Genomic DNA, 21,390 nt, shown 5'->3' with positions numbered 1-21,390 from the left:
AAATCCAGAAACACCGTTGGCTGACGAACCTGGTGTGGACTCTTCCGTTCGTCCACAAAGATCAAAAAAAGCAAGTGAAAAGATAAGGAAAAAGCACAAATGTCTGAAGATTTTAGCAAAAAAAAAATCATCGGTTGTTAAAAAAAGTATCTCTCATGAAAGATATTAAGAATGTTAGAGAAAATGAACTAATGGATAGAAAAAAAGAAAGAGAAGAGGAGATGGAACATAGAGCAAAGATTATGGCAATCAAAGAGAAGGAGTTACAAATTCAAGCAGCAATGAAAGAACAAGAATTACAAACTCAGAGGTATACTAAAGAAATGGAGATAAATGCAAAAGAAAGAGAAATGGAAAGGATGGCTAAGGAAAGGAAAAGGGAAATAGATATGCAAATACTTAATGTTGACACGTCTACAATGAGTGAAAAACGACGAGCTCTTCATGAGATTGCATGTGAGAAAATAATAGCTAAGTGGTTTACCTAATGGTTTCTTGTATTCGTGGAGTTATGTAGTATGTTCTTATTTTTATTGCGTATTACTGGTATGTGAATAGTTTGTTTTATTTATTTCTGATGTAACTTTTTAAATTAGTCAATATTATTGCACCGTTATTGTTCATGAACGTGACCGTTGCAAAACTAGCCGTTTTAAATTTAGACAAGAAAAAACTTGCTGTTAAGTAGCCGTTGCAAAACTACCCGTTAAGTAGCCGTTGTAAAACTAGCCGTTGAGAAGTAGGTACTTATTGCAGACACACTTATAAATATCAACTATCAATGACTCTGCAACTCCATTTCAACTCTTGTTTCTCATCTCGAAAGAGTACTAAAAATTACATTTCAAGATATGGCTAGAAATTTTAATGATATGTTTAATGAGGCTTTGTATGGCAAAAGAAGACGGCAAGATAACACACTCATAGATCATTGGATCGATGAGTGTTTACTCAAAGATTCAGAAGAAAAAGATATCGATAGAAGCTCTATCCTAACTCTTCGTAGATGGATCAACAGAGATCGAGAAGCAGGGCATGATCACCTTTTCCAAGATTATTTTGCAGATGAACCGGTGTATAATACTGACATTTTTCGACAGAGATTTCAAATGAGAAGACATGTGTTCCTTCGAATAGTAGACGCTCTCTCAAACGTCTATCCGTATTTCCAACAAAGGTTTGATGCAACTGGAAGAAGAGGCTTGTCATCACTCCAAAAATGTATCACTGTGATATGGATGTTAGCATATGGTATAGCAACTGATGCTGTTGATAATTATGTGCGTATAGGCAACAGCACTACAATTGAATGCTTGAAAAAATTTGTTAAATGTGTCATTTCGGTGTTTGAGGATGAATACTTGAGAAAACCAAATCCAAATGATGTACGACGCCTGCTACGAATGGCAGAGGGTCGTGGCTTTCCTAGCATGTTGGGTAGCATTGACTGCATGCATTGGCAATGAAAAAATTGTCCAAAGGCGTGGAAAGATGTGTACATGAGTGGTTATCGTGGGGTTGCAACCATAGTACTTGAGGTTGTAGCATCTTCAGACCTTTGGATATGGCATGCGTTCTTTAGAGTTTCTGGTTCAAATAACGATATCAACGTGTTAGATCGTTCTCCGGTGTTCGATGATATTCTAAATGACCATGCTCCAGAGGTAAATTATACTATTAATAGTAAAAATTATACTATGAGATACTATTTAGCAGATAGTATTTATCATGAATGGGCCACATTTGTCAAATCAATCTCAAAGCCACAAGGGGAGAAACGCAAGTTATTTGCACAATACCAAGAAGGGCAAAGAAAAGATGTGGAGCGAGCATTCGGAGTGTTGCAAGCACGCTTTGCAATTATACGTGGTCCAGCTCACATTTGGAAAAAGAAGAAACTTGCCAACATAATGAGAGCTTGTATTATATTGCATAATATGATTGTTGATGATGAAAGAGACACTTACGCAGGAAATTTTGCTCAAGACTTAGAGTATGATGATGTCGAAAATGGCTTATCACAACCTCAGCTGGGGGAGGAAGATTTTGCACCATACCATCAATTTCTCCAAAGAAATGTCCAACTTCAAAATAGGCAGCAGCATAGACAATTGAAAGAAGACTTGATTGAACACATATGATAATTTCACAATGCTTGTCGTCAACTATAGAGTTTAATTATGTTTTTCTTTACATTAAGTAATTTTACAAAAATTAGTGTAATCCCAAATTATATATTGTGTATTATAATTATATATGAATTTTATTAATATTAATATCTTTTAATAGTGAATTATTTTTAAATTTATAAATCTAAATAATATTATTAAAAAAATAATTACATTAATTTTAAGTATTTTAATTAATTAATTAATTAAGTGGGACCACAACAGAAACTAAAATTAGTTTTTTTTAATGAAAAAGAGAGAGATGTTTTGAGTTTCTATTTACTATTTATGATGCAAAAACTGATGTGGAGTTATTTTTTATGACAGGTGAGCCATAAATACAGACTGTGATGAATTCTCTACTGGAGATGCTCTAAGAATAATGCTAGAAGAGAGACTAAGAACGACGACAGCAGTTGCTGAAATTGACAGCGACGACAGAGACCAGAGCAAAATAGAGGTTAGGAATTCCTGTAAAAAGAGTAAAGAGCACATCGTGTGAATTAGGGCTACACAAACGAGAGAAGAGTACAGGTTACAGGATTTGTGTTTGTTTTGGGAGGGGGGAGGGGAGGTGTTAGGGCTCAGTGGACTTACCCTATTCTAACCTTGGTTTTTGAGCCTTCTGGGGTTAGGGCCAGTAAAAATTTTCTTTTAAAGTTTTTGGCCAAAGGCAAAAAATATTAAAGTGTTTAGGGCTAGTTCTAAGGCTGAAGGCTTAATTGACACTACTATGTGCCACGACCACCGATATGTATCTCACTACCGTATGGATCTCCCCTTTTCCGTCGAGGTGCCGCAAACCATACCGTAAGTTCGTAACATGTGCCACTGGATCGCTTCTTGCTTCATCGGCCTAGTCGCACCGGCGTCTTCCAGTGGTGCACGACCCCACTCCTACCAAGCGGACCATTGTCGCTACTACCTGTTCCAAGGAACGAGTTAACTCGCCTTGCATTATGTACCGACCCGGACCAGCAGCAGCATTTACTCCAACCCATGACCCAATAGCTAACTCGTCATCCCTTGGCCCAGCTACATCACGTTGAGCTTTTAATATAGTAAGTACTATTTTAACTTAATAAAAAAAAGTACTATTTTAACTTTTAAAAATATAGTAAGTACTATTTTAACTTTAAAAAAAAAAAATAAATAGCTCCTTAAACTTTTGATCCGCATACATTTATATTCTTCATAATTTAAAAATACATTTAAATTCTTGACTTTCTTAAAATCTAGACTAAGGTTCTGAAAATCGAATCAATCATCGAACTATTCTAACTACTGGTTCATTAGTTTATAGGTTTAATCGATTTGACCGTAGTTAAACCAAAAAAATTGTTTTATAATTAAATAATAAATAAAATATAAATAAACACATTAAAACATAATTATAGTCTAATATAAACTTTAAAATATCATCCAAATGAAAAGTACTACATAAACCAGAATGTTATGATCTCATTCAAATACAAACTCAAAAGTCAAATAACAAAAACAATCAATCAAACATAAAATGTCAACATCTAACTCATCCAAGTTTTTCATCAATCATCAAAATCCGCCATAACTTGCTGCAGATTTGCTTTATTGATATCATCACCTTCATTTCCACTACTTGGACCAAAAAAATGAAGTTGTGCAGCATAAAATATACTACTACTACCACCACCACCACTACTTTAATCTAAATCAGCATCAATCTCATTTAACAAAATATATAACACGTTATCAATAAATTAAATATTAAAACTATTGTAATAAATGATCAGACAATAAACTATAATACTCACAAAGTAAGTCTTCAATATTACTTAAAAGATTAGACTCTTTTTTAACAACCTCTTTTGTCACCCAAAAGTCAACCAAATCAATACTGTCAATATCAATTGGATCATATTGAACCTTTTGCTTTCTTTTTTATCTTTCCGTCCTAACAAATTAAATACAATATATGATAAGCCTAGTATATTAACTCCACAAAATCTAATTATATGAAATGAAAGGATGACATATATTACTTGGATTTAAGACGTAAATTATATGTAACATACTCAATATCACTTAGCCTATCATGCTCCAATCTATTCCTTCTTTTTGTATGAATTTAATAAAAAAAACAAGACTCCAATTCCTTTCACACCCCGAAAAAGCAGATGCTTGGTTAAGAATGCGAACTGCCATATTTTGTAAACATGGAGCAGAACCACTAAACAACCTCCACCATTCATCTACAAGTTACAATCTCATAGCTCGAGTATTAGTTATCAAATTAAGGAAATGAAAACATAAAATAACTAAATAAGTTATTGTCAAATAGATATTCTTACCAGGTTGAAATTTTTTGCAGCTCAAAAAGTTTCAGGCCTATCAAAGCTTTCCTTTTGATCTCTATATAAGTGTATTTCTTTCATTGCCTCAACTGAATCTAAATTATTAACCTTGCAATGCAATGTAACAAGATTAAGTAAACCTCATATGACGTCAGGTACTTTTTTATAATTTTCATCAAAAAAGCAAGCAGGATTCAAGAAATAAGCCGCTGCATGAAGATTTTTTTTTCAAATGTTTGTCCCATCTTGAGTTGATAATCTTTGTGTAAGGTTGATGTGCAGTCTTACTATGCTTGAACATTTCTTTGATTCCATTTTCTGACCTCAACATACCTTCATAGACATATCCCAATGATGATTTATCATCAGCATCTACCAACCTCATCAATTTAATCACTGAACTCACAAGTTTGCATACAGTAAAACAATCATCCCAAAATTTGTTGTCTAGGATAATTGCACTCGTAGCTCTATCATTAGTACTCGTTCCTAATTTGTGTCCGGTAAAGTGTGTATTAACAACCAATGCTTATAAATCCGCCTTGCGCTCAAAGATACTCTTCAATGTGATGAAAACAGTGGCAAAATGAGTTGCACATGGACAAACAATCTCCTTTCGAGTAGTTCTTTGTCTTAGCCAAGACAAAAACACCGTATAATTATACACAAACACTGTAATCTTCGAAGTACGTGTTGCAAAGTTAGAAATATACTGGTATGCTGCTTATATCTTTTAGAATAAGATTCAAGCAACGAACAGCACAAGGTGACCAGTGGACATATCGATCACTGGGTCTAATTTGTCCTATTTTAAAAATTTTCCCACGTGTGCATTCATATATCGGCTAAGTCAGTAGAACAAAAGTTATGTTTGATTTTTTCGTTGGGTCTGCCAAACCCAAGTAAACAGAAGGATCGATGTGTCCAAATTTTGAGAAGGTTTGGGATTTAAATATATTTTCAAATCGTTAGGGATTTAAATATCCGCATACCAAAAGATTAAGGACCTATTTGTCCTTTTCTCAATTTTTTTATAGTGATATTGTACGACCAAATTATTTTAATAATTAAGTTTAACTAAATTAATCTAATAATTTAAGTATTAATATTTAAAAATTTTAGTTGAAGAAAAAGGAAGAAAAAAAGAGATATAAGAAAAAAAATAAAGACTTAGTTAGACTTAATTAAAAAATAATTTATTCACTTAATATTTTTTTATATATTATAAATATATTTCTACTCTTGGGTCTTTGCTCCTTGTAGTCGTAAATTCGTAATGCCAGAACGACTTTAGCTAAGCATTTCAATATATTCATTAACTTTAATGCCATAATGCGTCATAAAAGTAAGAAAAATCGCTATTGAATTAAAATTTTTATGAACGTATGCAAATTGCATACATCACTTGCACATTCATGGTTGCTGAGAACCCTACCAGCCAGCGTTGTCACTTGTCAGGATGTAGAGTGTTGTCATTATATAACTATATATTAACGATTAAGTCATCTCATATGTTCTATTTGTTCTTGCGTCATAGACTCCCGTGTGCGTTTTTCCATTTCTAAAGGGTGCAAATGACTCTGGATTTTGCCTCATTTCTTTATGTCAACTACTCAACTTGTCAAGAGCTTACACCACCTGAACGCATTCTCAGGACCAACACTCAGCATTTTAAAAATAAAGGACCCATTGTAATTTAGTATCGACGAAAAAAAGTGATTGCCAACGTCACTTATTAGGTATTAGTGTGCACATACAGTTGGTTATCATTACATACAATCAGAAAAAAAATGAAACTTTTCTTAAATGTTACTTAGGTAGCTACATTGGTTTGAGCTCCTCCTTTGTCCTAATCCTAGTTCTAACACGATTTCAGTCAGCTATTGCACGCTACGGATAAACACACTTCGTCTTCAGAATCTAGTAATTTCATCAGATATAGTTACTAAAAAACTTCATTTTCTTCTATGAACCTTATATCATTTTAATGTTTTTTCTTTTCATTACTTTCACAGTAACCTTACATACAAGAGGTGCTTAACTGGGTACCAATGAGTCATCATATACACTAGTTCAGTGGCGGCCAAGTCAAAATTGGTGTATTTTCCTATCTGCCTTTTCGCCTATTAACATTCTGTACTTCACAGATGCTTCTTAACTAGTTGCCGACGACGCATAATCCAATCACAACTGTATGTTCTATGAAGAAGTTGATGAATGATTCTCCCCTTGGTCAATACATCTTGAAGGAGGACCAAAGATGCTTAATACAACCTGCAGCCAAAAACAATAAAAACAAAATATGTTCAGTATCGAAGACAGTTGAAAGTTCGAACGTGATCATCCTTAGTATGTTGTAGTATTCCTGGCGCTCTACCCTTTCATTCAATGTATTTTCATGAAAAACAAAAGCAAAAACAAAAACAACACTGACCGGCAAGAAAACAAGTCCATGCAAGAAACCAAGAAGTACTAATGACAAGTACATCTGAAAGTAATATACCTGCAAAATGCAAAAGTTAGTATAGAAATATATATACACACATACTTCTGTCCATAATTAAGAGGATAAACTAAAGATGAACTCATAATACCACAAAAACTTCTGTCCTTGAGAAGCAAAGAACAATAACTCCAACAAGCTTTGTTAGTGTAATGCCACTGCAATCAGCGTATAAGTAAATCTATTTCAGAAATGATATCATAAATTAAAGAAAATAAGATGGTTCTTGGGTTTAGGGGTAGCAAACGGGCCGAAACCCGCTGAGCAAGCTTGCATAACTCGCCAAAAAAGGCGGGCCGTGCTATAAATTTGAGACCATTATAATAAAAAAAGCCCGCCTAACCCACACTGCCTAATCCACGGGTTTTGGCGGGGCGGGGCGGGCTTTTGGCTTTAAAGATCATAATTAAATTTAGAATGTTACTTTTGTGCTTGTATTTGGAATGTTTGTTCATTTTACTTTAAGTTATAATTTGGACTATGTTTGATTGATTAGAAACTTGAACAATGTTTAATTATATGTTTTGGACAATGTTTGTTTTGCTTTGAACAATGTTAGTTTTAGTATTTTGTTTCAAATAAACTTGGTTGATGATTTTGTTTATTAGATATTTAAAATTATAAAAACTTTAGTGTTTGTGAATTTAGACATTATAATTTTTTTATGTCTTTAGAAATTATAAGTTTATTGAAACTTTGGTAAAATTATATATATTTTTTAATATTTAATAATTTAATAACTTTTTCAAAAAAAAAAAAGAGAGAATTGGCAGGATTAGCCCGTTAACCTGCCAATCCACCGTTAGGCAGAGCGGGGTAAAAATGCGGGGTAAAAATTTGGGACCGCCTCACTAGGTTGGATGCAGATGCTGATTGATTCAAACTAAAAATTAAATTGCTGCCAGGACAAATCACCTGAAAACTGAAGCCCCCATTGTACCCAAAGCCTCCTTAACACGTTGATCTTTGTCTCCACTAGTTACCTGCAGTAAAACTGGTCATGAGCAACTGACAGAAACCAGTTTGTAGAGAAAAATTATGAGCAACTGACAAAAACCATTTTGTGAGAAAATATCAAGTATTAAAGAGTTAATAACTTTGATAGCTCTTACATGAAAGAATTTCAAAATGATACAATTATGCATATGGATTATTCAAATTGAAAAATACTGGAAAGCAGAGTGATACTAACAGCAAAAGAATGAGTCATATGTACACAAAACTCGACCGCAATGCCCACTGACATAACAAGGTTGACCACTGAAACAGCATTCAACTGGATATTCAGAATGGCCATCACACCCTACAAAGCATAATTTTAAACAAATTAACTAGGTGATGCAGAATTCAAAAATATCAACTAGGTGCTGTATGACTTGGTTCAATAAACGGGAAGTGAAAAATCAAGTACAGCTTAAGAAAAAAAATACCATGAGATCTACAACAATCATCACCAACACCAACAAAATGATTGCTGAGCTCCATAAACTACAGAGTTTTAAATCAAAAAGATTATTAGACCAAGACAATTGATTCATCAAATGCTTTAACAAAATTGTGGAAATTGGAAGAGAAATAAAAATTATAGCTTGAAAATCATTCCCAAAATAAGTTGATGCCCACCTGCATGTGATAACCAAGCACACAATAAATACTGCACCTGTTACATCCATTATAAGATTTTGTTAATATCTTACAAGCTCAAAATCAACACACATGCTTAATAAATAAATTGAAGATTATTTCCGTAAGGATCAATCCCCTTCAGTCTCTTCCATATGAACATCCATATATTTTCTTGAAAAGAACACTTTACTTGCACAGAATTCTGACCAGAAAAGGCTTATGATGGCATGAGAAAATGCATAGGGGTTTCTCAAAATACTAACCAATAGCTATTGCAAGATTGACCAGTGCAGTCCTCCATATATTAAGGTATTGCTCGAAAAACATATAAAACACCGAATATGGGAAGATCTCAATCTGTATCAGAAAAGGAATTTCAGCTTGGACATAGTAAATGTAGCACAACAAAAGAGTATGTCTGGATTTCCAGATACAGTGTTACATGCTGATGTTATTTCAACATTATATATCTAAAAGGACAAAAATTAACATGATTCACCAAGTAGAAATGAATGAAACATCACCTTTAAAGAATCAGAAACTCTTGAAGCAAACTCTCGAGCAGCCCTCATGGAATTAACATAGTCAATCTAAAAAATTTTTACTGTTAAACTTTGGACTGTTTGATGCTACAGTAATCATAGAACAAACAATAAGAAATCCTACCTGCTTGTTGAGTGGAGTATGATAAGTACGGAATGATGATGCCTGGATAATACCACTGTCATAGCCTGAAAACGCAACCCAAATAGTTCATCCCAAAGTCAGATAGTACTCACACAGGAACTTAAACTGGTTAGGCTTCCAGGATACCCCAACCCATCCCTATGTTGAATTAAACAAGAAAAAAAGGACTTGAAAGAATGAATTCGACCGGAACCTTTCAGATCTACACTGCTGGTGTAAGCCCCATGACCACCTTTTGCACAATCAGCAGAAGGCAGAGAACTAAGAAACCATGGAAGTTTATCCTTAAATTGTGTTGTAGAGGGACGATCATTCCGCAAATCTGCATGACGAAAACACTGCGCAATCCAAATATTGTTTGATTAAGGCCTCAGAACAAAACAAGAAATCATCATAGTTTACTTTACAAAATATCCAAAATAAATAAAACAAAAAATAAAATAAAATAGCAGACCGTTGTGCAATCTTTGCATGCTCCATTTGAAACACAAGATCCTTCACCAGCAGAGCAGCAAGGAGGCTGGATTAATAAGGAAAAACCTTAGTCAGTTAAAGCAAAATCATGATAAACTTGGAGTACTACATTGAAATCTTATCCTTCATCAACACCTTTTCCCTCTCAATTAAAGCAAAATCTCATCTTCCAGGTAGTGATCCAAATTTTTTTTTTTTGGCTACTAAACAATTATTCTGCTAAAATATTCCTATTTAACACACTAAAAATAGAAGAAATAAAGTAATCAAAATGAAAGTTTAGGTCTACTATATTGAGTAAAATCCTAGCAATGTTCATTAATCTTCTGGCTACAACGAATACATTTCCCCAGGTCATGAAAATTTCTGTATAGTGAAATTACTGTAAAAACTATGATCGAGAGTCCCCTAACAGAATGTAATAAGCACGTCTTTATGACAAAATTGGGATCCGAGAAAAGTTCAAAAAATATCATGTACACCAGACCTGATCATCAGGAGGACAATAACTCCCGTTTGTGAACTTCCTGCAGCACCCAAATGCTTCTGGAGACACCCACACAAGATAATCATCAAGCCAAGAGGCAGCTGGCTTGGCAATATAACTAGTCTCCGGCACAAGGGCTGCCCTAGAAATCTACATGGTAAAAGACAGCACCCATAATAAGTGTCCAAGTTGATAGATAATCTTGGACTGCTGGCAGAGTGCAAACAAAACAACTATAAAAAGAAAACCCAATGGCCCATCAATAATAATAGTAAAAATAAAATAAACAAGAATTTGTAACATTGAATGTCCCAGGAAAAACCAAAATGAGGTATGGCTACATCATATAGAATCAAGTAAAGTCAGTTAACAGCTAATGACTTACCTCATTTAAAAGAGAGTCTGAATTGCATTGGCTAATGGAGCAAAGCTGATTTGTTTGTGTTGATTCTGAGCTGAAGTGAGGAAATAACATTAGAATTAATCATTCTTGACTATTATAGTACTAAGGCAAGATTAAGTATGTCCTAGTCAGAAACATATGAATCATGAATACTTTGAAACTTACCCTGCTGAAATACTAATATATCATAACTGAAGAAGACTCAGTGAAGAATTAACAATTAACTTCATAAAGCTTTGGTTGGGTGAAACAACTTATGATCAATGCTACCTTTTAGCGTAAGTGGATAAACTTTGTGAACCACAAGTTACAATAAATATTATTCAAGAAGGAAATATTACAAAAACACAGCAGTAACCAGTAACACTGGAATGCATCACTTTAACTTTAACAGAGTCCGAAAAATTTATCACATTAAGCATAATAGAGGATGAGATGAACCAAACATTTAGTACCTGTAGTTATAATTCTTCACAACGAAATACAAAGGTGGTCCAATTCTGAGATATTCTGACACATTAGTGAAATATCCCTGCAGGAAGACATATACGAGCTTGAAGATAACAAATTACACATGAAAAAGAAACATGAATGTAGTAGGGAGCAAACAAAAGTATTAAACCTGAAGATACGAGTCTCGTGGAAGAACAATCTGCTGCTCCAGACCAGGTTCAATTCTAGTACTCAGTGCCTATAAGGTTCAGATGAAGACAAATTAAGATAGGAATGGGGTATAGTGAAATAGAATTACATGTATGATTTGATTAATGTCACAACAACTACAAGAGTGCAAAGAAAAATGAAGACTTACAATGCTAGCAAATGCAAATGCTACAAATATAGCAATGACAACAATTTTTACTCCCCATATGCTCAGAATGGGAGCATGAACCTCCTGAAAAAAGGTAAGGAACAATCAATGGGATAAGAACAAGGTAGTAAGCAACACTATATACTGAAGTAAAAAATTGTTGGAGAAAAAGACAATGTTAATTAATTTAAAATCCATACAAAAATGAAAAAAAGAAACTCAAAAGGTTGACAGAACCATGAATTGTAACCTAAATATTGGGGATAAATGCCTGCTGACCAGGCTTGACACAAAGTCATAGCCTCCATTAGTAGAAGATCGTAGAAAAATTAAATTTATGACAACATTAAAGCAGCACATACAAAGGTAACATTGCCCTAAATTCTTAGTAATTTGGTCATATATTTTAGAAGTACCAGTAATAAGTTATTGAATTGGTAATACAGATGTTGTTTTACCTTCATATAACGTGCCAATAAACCACGCTTTCTCCTTCCGATTCCTGACAAGTTAAGAAAAAACAAACTTCAATAAATGACCATTTTGGTCCTCCAAATATACAACTTATCTATCTATCTATCTATAATTTATAAAAGTTGATACTAATTTTTTATGCAATGAGTTTTAGCCATATTAATTTTTTCTAATGATGCCACATCAGCACTTCTAAATACATAGCAACATATGAGAATCAACTAATCAACTAATCATTTTAGAAAAAAAAAATTAAAAAAAAACTTACCTATTATTATTATTATTCAATTGATACATAAATTATTAATTAAATACAATAAATATATACAAATAAAATGTCATAATAATCATAATTATAAAATTTCAGTTACAAATATTGAAATCCCACACTATTGGATTTACTTATACATGTTATATAAGACTCTTACTACTACACAATTTGGTCTATTTACTAATCATGTTACATACAACTCTTATTACTATTACTTTATTTGTTAATCTCTCATACAAATTGTCAAAAACTCTTTCAAGTAAGTTCAAATTTGGCACAACATCTCCTTACTAGGTATATTCAACTATATCATGATTATAAAATTAATTCATAATTTTATACTATATTTTTGGTATTTTTATTCGAATTTATTTTTTTCTAAATTTTTCCTTTAATTATTTACAAACAATGAAAACAATAAATATGTAGGTTTGTACAGCACTAATATAAAAAAAATTATATATTTTTTAAAATAAATGAATTCAAATTCCTAAAAAAAATAATCTATAATCCAATTTGTATTATATTTTAATTGAATAATTATATGGAATTATATGCAAATTATCAAATAAATATTTTATAAAATATTTTTAATATAAAACACTTCAAATTTAACATTAATATGCATATTATCTAATCACTCTCTAAATAATATTAGAATATACTATATAGTATAATTAATTTACCTCTCCGCACGTAACGCGGGTCTCATTCTAGTTATAGAGGAATTGGGGAAAGCTCATAATCAAATTGAGACAAGATATAGCAAGATATTGTAGTTCCATGAAGTAATATTTTGTTCATACTTTTATCAGGGTCAGCATGTGATGAATGGACTTTTATGCATGGAAAACAGTCGACTCTCATATCCTCTGTTCGCAGGGAGTCTAGAACTATCAGAGCAACAAAAGCTGTAACTTGGAGGAGAAAATCCAAAAGAACAGCCAATGCTGTGAAAGAAATCATGAAGGAAATTTAAGGATTAGAATTTTACACAACAGGAAAAGAAACTGAGACTAGCAAAGTCATAAAATTCCAAAAGGAATTACTTACCTGCAAACATGGAGAACACGCGGCATGCAGGCATCGAAATAATGCATCCAACTGCAAATGCTAAAACCTCTGATAAACTAGCCAATGTTATTGATGGTCCAACTTCCACAAGAGCCTTGCTCATTCGTTCTTCTAAAGGTAGCTCAAGTTTTTGCCTTTTCACTGAGTGAACTAGTATACACATGTTATCCACACCAACCTAACCAAAAAAGATTGAAAAATAAAAAAGAGTTGGTTATTGGCAATACAATGGCTGAATTTGACTATGATGTTCTACTACTATACAATTGTAGATATTTTATTATCCATTTCTACAGAAACTTTGATTAAACAAACTTGCAACTAATTAGAAGTTGGGACAGGTAGGCACACTTTATCTCTATGGACCTAATCACCATTGATGTTCATCTGGCTTGAACGGAACAATCCTATATTAAGAATGGGATGCTTTAGACTACCAAAGATAATTCTTTGTAGCACTCAATATGCTTAGTTTGTCTCAAAAGCTCAGAAACGATATTGTATACAAATGGCATTAAACACTTTTTTTTTTTTTAAATAAAAAAGGAAAATGGTATTTTATAGTAACTTCAGTTTTTTATCCAAATTTCATTTAGTTCTCAGCTTTTCTTTCTAACTATTAGCTTGCACATTTTTTCTGATTTTAAATTGTAACCAAGATTTCAGAAAGATCAGGCAAACAATGACTTACAGCTAGAACAAGAAATGGGATAACTTCCATGATGATCAGTGTTGATTTAACACCAAGGGCACTGAAAAATCCAACTGATCCAAGGACAGAAAGCATAACAAGCAGTACTCCTGAAAGACCAAGCAATACCTGTAATCCAGAATTACAGAATTATATATTTAAGTACCTTAAAAATCTCCTACTTGGTGAGAGAAGTGTTTGATGCACCCTGTTGTCATCATGTACATTAATAAAGTGGAGCAACATGGAGGAACCAAGATAAAGAAAAAAGAGAATAAAAAGAAAGATGGTTTGGCACAGCTGTTTGACTGCACCTTCGATGAAATATAGAAAGAAGAAGGATGTGGTGTATCTCCTAGAGTAAGAGATATATATGCAAACATCACGAGATAACTAACCTGCAATAAAATGAGGGATTAAACAACTGGTATCAACAAATAAAAACGATTTTAGAAATACAAGGCATATAACTCAATTCACATAGTTCCCATAATCATGCCTCAGATTAAAAATTGTTCTTAAATATTATTCAGGACAAGCAAACAGCGTGAATCAGAAAGAGGGTGATACCACTATAGTAATAGCATCAGCAGTACTTTCTCTTTTTAACTCTTCCTCGATGGAGCTTTCAGACGAAAAAGCAAGTGTCAAATTCCTTGATTGCACCATCGGTAATAGCTCATCCTATATCAAAGGACATAGTAAAAATGGGAAATCAAAAAAAAGAGAAATGATGGGAATGGCAATAGTTCCATGAGTCCATGACTCTTTCACATCACAAGACGACCAAGTAACCTACTAGAAAATGTATTCAATCTCTGTTAGATAGGCCAGAAGGACTAGTTATTGGATGGCTAAAATAAGCTAAATGTGAATGTTAAGACTCAATGAGAATCGAACACAACATAAGTACTTCCTAGGGATGAATGACAATGGAGCACTCTTGATAAGGTTCCTTTCTGCGGAACAGAATTGGCCAATGCAGGATAAGGATATGTGGGGACTTGTGGTTCTTATAAAGGGATGATGAAAATACCGATGAGCAAAAGGAAGGGAGAAAAAAATAAGTACAGGATATTACCTTCACCAACTGAATAAAAGTCTTCTCCCATGCAATTGCCTTGGCGGTTTGATTACCTTCTCCATCAACAGCATTATTCACAGGATAAGTTATGATAAACGCAGATGCCTGTCTTGATAGATCATAATATAGTTATCATATGCTCCACAAAATTCAACTTATTAAAAAGTAGAAGAGTAGAGAAAGTACCTCAGAGTAATCATTCCCAGAGTAACCCCCTAAGACGGTGCTTGGATCAAGAGGACCTTTAAATGCACTCATACATTTGTCTGCTGAGGAATAATGCTGAAAGAAACATTAGAAAATAATCAGGTCAGTTGCATCCTGCAATTATACAAAAGTAAAAATCTCACATAAAGGAATTTATTATAGTTGAATATAAGCCATATTCTGGCAGGAGATCTTTGTTATTGTTTCATATGCAAACTTGCAAATATCCAAAATTAACATCTACTAGTATAATCAACTTCAAGATGCAAAGATAAAATTTGGTACCTCAAAACAGTAATTGAGATGGTCAACTCCGCCATAATCATCGAAATTTTTTTGGTCCATTTTGAAGTACTACAACCAGGAAGAAAAAAACATTAATCAAAAGATGTTCAAATCATGCAAATTTATTAGAATGTGATGATGAAATATTAAAGGTAGCTAGCTGAATATCAATAACTATACCTGCAGGACACTCTGAGTGGCACAATCTTTGTCTAGTGGCTTCATACAGATGTCTTGAAGAGATACCATCAAGCCAGAATAATTAGCACGAATTGCATCAACCTGACAGCATTAAAGGAATGCCTTCACAATCCTAAAATATGAACAGAATATTTATGTAGTACTGCTAAATGGAACACTTACTTTCTTTTGTATTTCAAAGAGAAATTTAATGTTTTCCTCGGACACAATTCTTGGTGATGTAGTATTCACTTTATCTGGTACTGTTGCCAGTATGAGCTGAAAAATAAAAGTGTCATTCATCTAAATAAAAGGGAAAAATCAAATCCAGTCAATATTGACATCAATTAAGCTATTAGAGGAGAAATGATAAGAGTGCTCCTTTATGCCATCTGCCACATAATGTATAATGTCTAAGGCTTTATTTAAGAATGGTAGCTTTTCAAAAAGTCCTGAAGTAATCTTCCCTAAATGCAAGTGTTGGAAGTCAATGAAAAAAAAATATGAATAAATTTCCACGAGAAAAGGGAAGAAAGTGAAAGAAAGTTGATAAATAAAATAGTTAGGAGAACATTAAAGGCAGAATTTTGCATGATGCATCAATAATGAACTTGACAAGCTGATCTATTCTGGGGACTAACAAGAAAAAAGAAAAAGGAGCCAACATAAGAACCTGTTCAATTCTGTAAAATGGAGCAAGATGGCTGTCAAAAAACTGTTTCTCTTGTGCTGCTTTACTGCCAGGTCCTACCCAAAGCTGAAATGTAGGTAGTTATATTCAAAAATTAATGCTGATTCAAAGAATTATATAAAGAAGACGATAGAGGAAGTTCAGAAAGCCACGATAACAGAACAAAAAAGCTACTTCCTCATTCCCTATTCAATTCATTTTTCAGTACATTAGAAGTCAAAATTGCCAATCTTTCATTGTATTTTAATACTATTACAAGACAAGTGAGAGGAGAGTTAAAGCCAAATACTTAAAAGCTCTCGGAATTGAAATAAGAAATATATTTATTGGTAGAGAAATCAAATACATTGAATGGCTGAACTACAAAGAACGAAACAACTTTTGTCAGAGATGGATACAAGCTTCTTCAGAAAAAAGAATAGAATGAAGCAGAGCATTTAAAACAACAGAGAAACAACCATGGGATAGTTACCTTCTGAGGCCGTGTCTCAACCCTGAATCGGATTAGCCCCAGACAGAGAAGAAGAACTATAGCCAGAGATGATAACAAGACTGTAATTGGATTTCTAGCTACATACAATCCGTATTTCCTGATCATGTTTGCAAAAAGAGGTTAGATATTGTCCATATATAAGTTCACATATCACATAACCATAGCAAGGGCAGTGACCTGTAAAACTTTGACATGTATCCTTGCACAGTGGAGAGCTGAACTCCACTTCTGTTTTCTGGAGCCCCTTCAATCATCTTATTCATCATCATCAGTAAAAAGTCAAAACAGAGTCAGATTTATGACAAGCATTCACAAGGAAGAAAGTGAAGTAAAACCTTGTTTAAAAATTTTAAAATAAAGATAAAACAGTTCTCAAGCTTTCATATAATGAAAAAAAAATGACATATTATAACCTGCCGCATGGGGAGATTCTCATCCTTCTCCCTATTATGAGAGTGCACCACACTGCCACTAATGACATTAGACTCTGGTTTTGTTCTATATGACAGCTTTCTCTCCCTTATACGATGATAAAATCCCCAACCCAAGAACACAGCCATCAATATGATGTATAGGACTGCTAAAATCAAATCAACACATTTCACCTACAGATATCAAACAGTAAAAGCATATTAGTGAAGGACATTGATTAGATTTAAACTTAAACCATGTTTTATTTGTACAAACAAGATACATATGTGTTGGGAAATATCAAAATCTTGATAATATGCTCCCTTACCACTAAAGACCCGACTTTCACAGTGCAGGAATCTCTCTTATGGGTGGTAGTTGAAACTGAATCAGAGCATACTGATGATGAAGGACAATCACCACAAGAACATCCAAGAGAAATATCACCACATGAATAAGTTGAAACATTCATAGGCTTCATGCCAGATGACTTGATTGGGTTTGGCTGGAATGTAATTGCATATGGTGAACCAAGACTATAAAGGGCAGCTTTTCTACCAAGAAAAGAAAACCATTCTGCAAAAGGCAATCTCAATGTAAGCATCACAATTTCATACAATAAAAGAATAATTTTATACGATTAGAGAAACACCCATGGCCCCACTCACAATTTATAGGATTCAAAGTTCAGATTACCTTTGAAGTTTTGAGCACCAGCGCCAATGAACTGCATAGCTCGAGAATTCGTCGTGCCAAATTTTACATCCTTGCAGGAATCGTATAAACCTTCACCAAAAGCATCAGTAATGTAATAGTCAATCCCACTCACCGTGAAATTACCACCTACCTGAAAATTGTAACAATTGGAGTCTTCAGTAATAATTGCATTCTAAAAATATTGCCATAGCAATTTGTGATTTGCATCTGATTTACTGATAATGGTAACATAAAAGCATACGACCACAAATACTGGTGACATCTCTGTTCAGAGTAGTTAGCATTGGAAAGAAGAATGTACAGAGCCTTACCTTGTCGATTGATGTCACATTGATAAATAAACTCTGATTTGGAGAGCATGTCAACTCACAGAAAAGATTCAAAAAGTTTCTTAAGCATGCTGGACAACCGACAAGAAAAGGAATAGCCTGCCAGAGTATTGAAAGCATAAGCATTGGGATTTAAAATGCTAGTAATATTGATTGATGAGAAAGATAAACTAGAAAGATGTAGCACCATGACCTGGACAGGCATTACTATCACTAACCAGTGTATTAGTATGGAATCCATAATATATCCATAAAATTGCTTTCAACAAAATAAGAAAGATGAAACCCATTTGTTTGATCAATTCAAATAGTATGTATATGATGAGTATGCATCAACAATTAAAATCTAGCTAAAAGGATTACCTGTTGGACTTGAGTCTTTAATGTGTCAAACTGAGCCTCTGTACAACAAACATTCCCGGTAATTGTTGGACACAAACTTTGGATCTTCGATGAAAGCAAATCATCTGGCTGAAAGATACAATAATTCATAGGATCAAGCCACACTTTAAGGCTTTCAAGTTCAAACTGAAATAATCTTCATAATTATATAATGTGTGACCAAACAGGTTTATGTTTTTTAACTTCTGATTTTGAAAACAGAAAGGTAGAAATAAATAAATATATATACCTTCACAGCTGGGGAACCATAGGGACAGTTCACCACTTTACCATCAATGCGCTTTCCACAAATGTCATACATTGCACAATGATTCTCGGCATGTTTTTCCCTGTAGAAAAGAAAATGGAACTGAATATATTGTATCATTACGGACATTCAAATTCTGTCCTCCACACATTCAAATTCATAATGGAAATTCCAGAACTGGAACACAGCTGTTCATGAACCAATCATTGTCAGGTACAAAAACCCACGCCTGTACTTGTGTATAGGTATGAAGGTGGCTTACCCAGTTGCTGCAGCATCAGATGCCGAAAAATTGTCTGCTGCTACTAAAAATAAAATTACATAAACCTGCAAAAGATGAATGAGAGAAATTAGCAATCTGACCAAGTAAGGTGCACAATGCCGTTGCATTCAATCAAATCCAATTCAAGCAAGGAAACACCGCCCGAGCTCATGAAATAGAACAAATTATACTCTGCCGAAAATCTCTCTCACCCCTGTTTCTTCAATAGGGAGGTTAAAAAAGAAAAAAGGTCTAATCCATAAAGGATGGATCGAAGTTGTAAAGATACTAAATAACCTCCACTTTTGTGATGAGAGTGCTTATTCAAATTTCCAGAAAAAATATCTATCTTCTTCTTTTCTTTTTTTGTTTCATTCTTCTTTTCTTTTTTAATTTTTATTTTCCTCTTTCTGCGTCAGTAGTGTTCTGAGCGTATAACAGGTTGCAAATTCATAATGTCCGTACAATTTGCAAGCTCATAACGTTTGCGCAGCCATAATGAACACCATAAACTGCTGAAAAAAATGGATTAAACTTCTTATGATACAGCATCGCCTCAGTATAATTTATTCTACTTATGGAAGCTTCATATTCGTTCCCGAAATCTTGAAGCATTCCGAAATCATCGGAATGTTCTCCTCCGTTTCACACTCCGCCAATTCAAATTGAAATTCCACAGTTGTCCACCACCACAGGCTCATTTACTTCCTCCGTTGACAACGAAACCAAATGCAACTTTCCATAATCCTTTTTATTCAAACAATAATAATTACAAAAAAAAAAAAGAAGAAAAAAGAAGCAGTGGTTCATCTCTGGATCCATTTTCTCACAGAAAAAAAGAAAATTGAGAAGTATCGTCCGAATCTGAGGAAGAATGATGAGCAGAGGAGGCGAAAGCGAGTATAGATTTTGAATTAGAAACACGGCTCCACAAAAGAAGAGCGGAATCGGAAAGAATGAAGGTGAAATCAGAAACTAAACAGGAAAGAGTAAAAAGTGGAAGAAGAGAGAGGCATTGCCTGTAAGAGAGAGAGTATGGAGGAGGTGAGAAACCCTAGACGATGATGATGGTCCATTGGTTGGAGCAGGGAATGAGATGTTTGTGTGTTTGCGCAGTAGTGGGGAATGGTGGTTGTGTGTGTGTGTGTGAAGAGAGAGAAAGAAGAAAAAGAAAAGAAAAACCGTTTGCTGTTGCGGGAAGGGTGGGACTTGGAAGAGAGTGAGAGAGCGTGCGAGTCAAAAACCCGCATTTATAAAAACACAGTGTGCTGAGCAGAGTTAAACTGTAGCTACTCTTACTCGCCCCAGCTCATGACGTTGCCACCATCTCGCATTCCAGCGCAGCTTACGTACCACTGTTTGACTTCTTTTACCGCGTTCACATTCCCATATTCTACCCTCTCTTTAGTCTTTACCTCGTTATTAATACCTATCTGTTTAGATTATTGTTTGTAAATGGGGTTTGTATAAAATTAAGTTTGCAAAATTGATTTTAATTAAAAATAAATTGGAATTAGCGTAATTTATATTTAGTAATTTTTATTTAAAATAAATTATAATAAATTAAATATTATTTAAATTACATTATTTAAAATTGCTTTTGAATAAAAATTATAAAAAAAGAAATAAATTTATGTTATCTTATAATTTTATTTTAGATATCTAAATAAATTTTAATTTTTTTGGTACTTTTAATATTTTTTATTCTAATAGAATTAATAGAATTATAATATAAAATAAAAAAATATTCTATAAAAAAATAACAATAACAGTTAAAAAATTCATATAAATAAAAAAATAACAAGAATTTTATAAAAAATAATAATATAGGTAAGAGAGTATTAGAGCAAAAACATTATAAAACAAATAATAAATATACGAATAATAAGGACAAAGTTGGTATATAGAATTTTTTTTTCCGTTTAACATAAAAAAGTGAACGAAAAAGCAAAAATTTGTAGCTTCTAGTAATCGTGAGTTGAAGAGTAAATTTACTTCTGCGTTCAGACGATAAAAAATTGCCAAACATACAAATGAAGCATTTAAGAGATTCAAACGCACTTCTTTTTTTTTAATATGT

The 21,390-nt window shown here is 33.4% G+C and overlaps 1 protein-coding gene across 1 annotated transcript; it reads right to left on the bottom strand.

The window, feature by feature from the left end:
* Positions 1 to 6,196: 6,196 nt before the first annotated feature.
* On the bottom strand, positions 6,197 to 20,595 carry LOC112764197 (uncharacterized). The gene is made up of 39 exons (XM_025809739.3): positions 20,330 to 20,595; positions 19,311 to 19,375; positions 19,031 to 19,130; positions 18,763 to 18,870; positions 18,382 to 18,498; positions 18,050 to 18,200; positions 17,682 to 17,929; positions 17,356 to 17,547; positions 17,120 to 17,196; positions 16,922 to 17,039; positions 16,432 to 16,515; positions 15,942 to 16,037; positions 15,759 to 15,860; positions 15,579 to 15,647; positions 15,273 to 15,368; positions 15,084 to 15,191; positions 14,573 to 14,686; positions 14,317 to 14,400; positions 14,003 to 14,131; positions 13,291 to 13,489; positions 13,044 to 13,187; positions 11,951 to 11,994; positions 11,493 to 11,576; positions 11,304 to 11,372; positions 11,137 to 11,213; positions 10,664 to 10,733; positions 10,279 to 10,428; positions 9,772 to 9,837; positions 9,511 to 9,655; positions 9,297 to 9,361; positions 9,155 to 9,220; positions 8,894 to 8,987; positions 8,628 to 8,664; positions 8,435 to 8,492; positions 8,197 to 8,307; positions 7,920 to 7,987; positions 7,096 to 7,162; positions 6,936 to 7,004; positions 6,197 to 6,775 (listed from the first exon to the last, which is right to left on the bottom strand). Exons 1-39 carry the CDS (start codon positions 20,558 to 20,560, stop codon positions 6,701 to 6,703), a joined length of 4,047 nt encoding a protein of 1,348 aa, XP_025665524.2. The 5' UTR covers positions 20,561 to 20,595; the 3' UTR covers positions 6,197 to 6,700.
* Between the last annotated feature and the right edge of the window lie 795 nt (positions 20,596 to 21,390).

Source organism: Arachis hypogaea, chromosome 17 (genome assembly GCF_003086295.3).
Source record: "Arachis hypogaea cultivar Tifrunner chromosome 17, arahy.Tifrunner.gnm2.J5K5, whole genome shotgun sequence".
NCBI classification, from domain to species: Eukaryota; Viridiplantae; Streptophyta; class Magnoliopsida; order Fabales; family Fabaceae; genus Arachis; species Arachis hypogaea.
The sequence above is the reverse complement of the archived record's forward strand: the minus strand, read 5'-3'. Positions and strand labels throughout refer to the sequence as shown.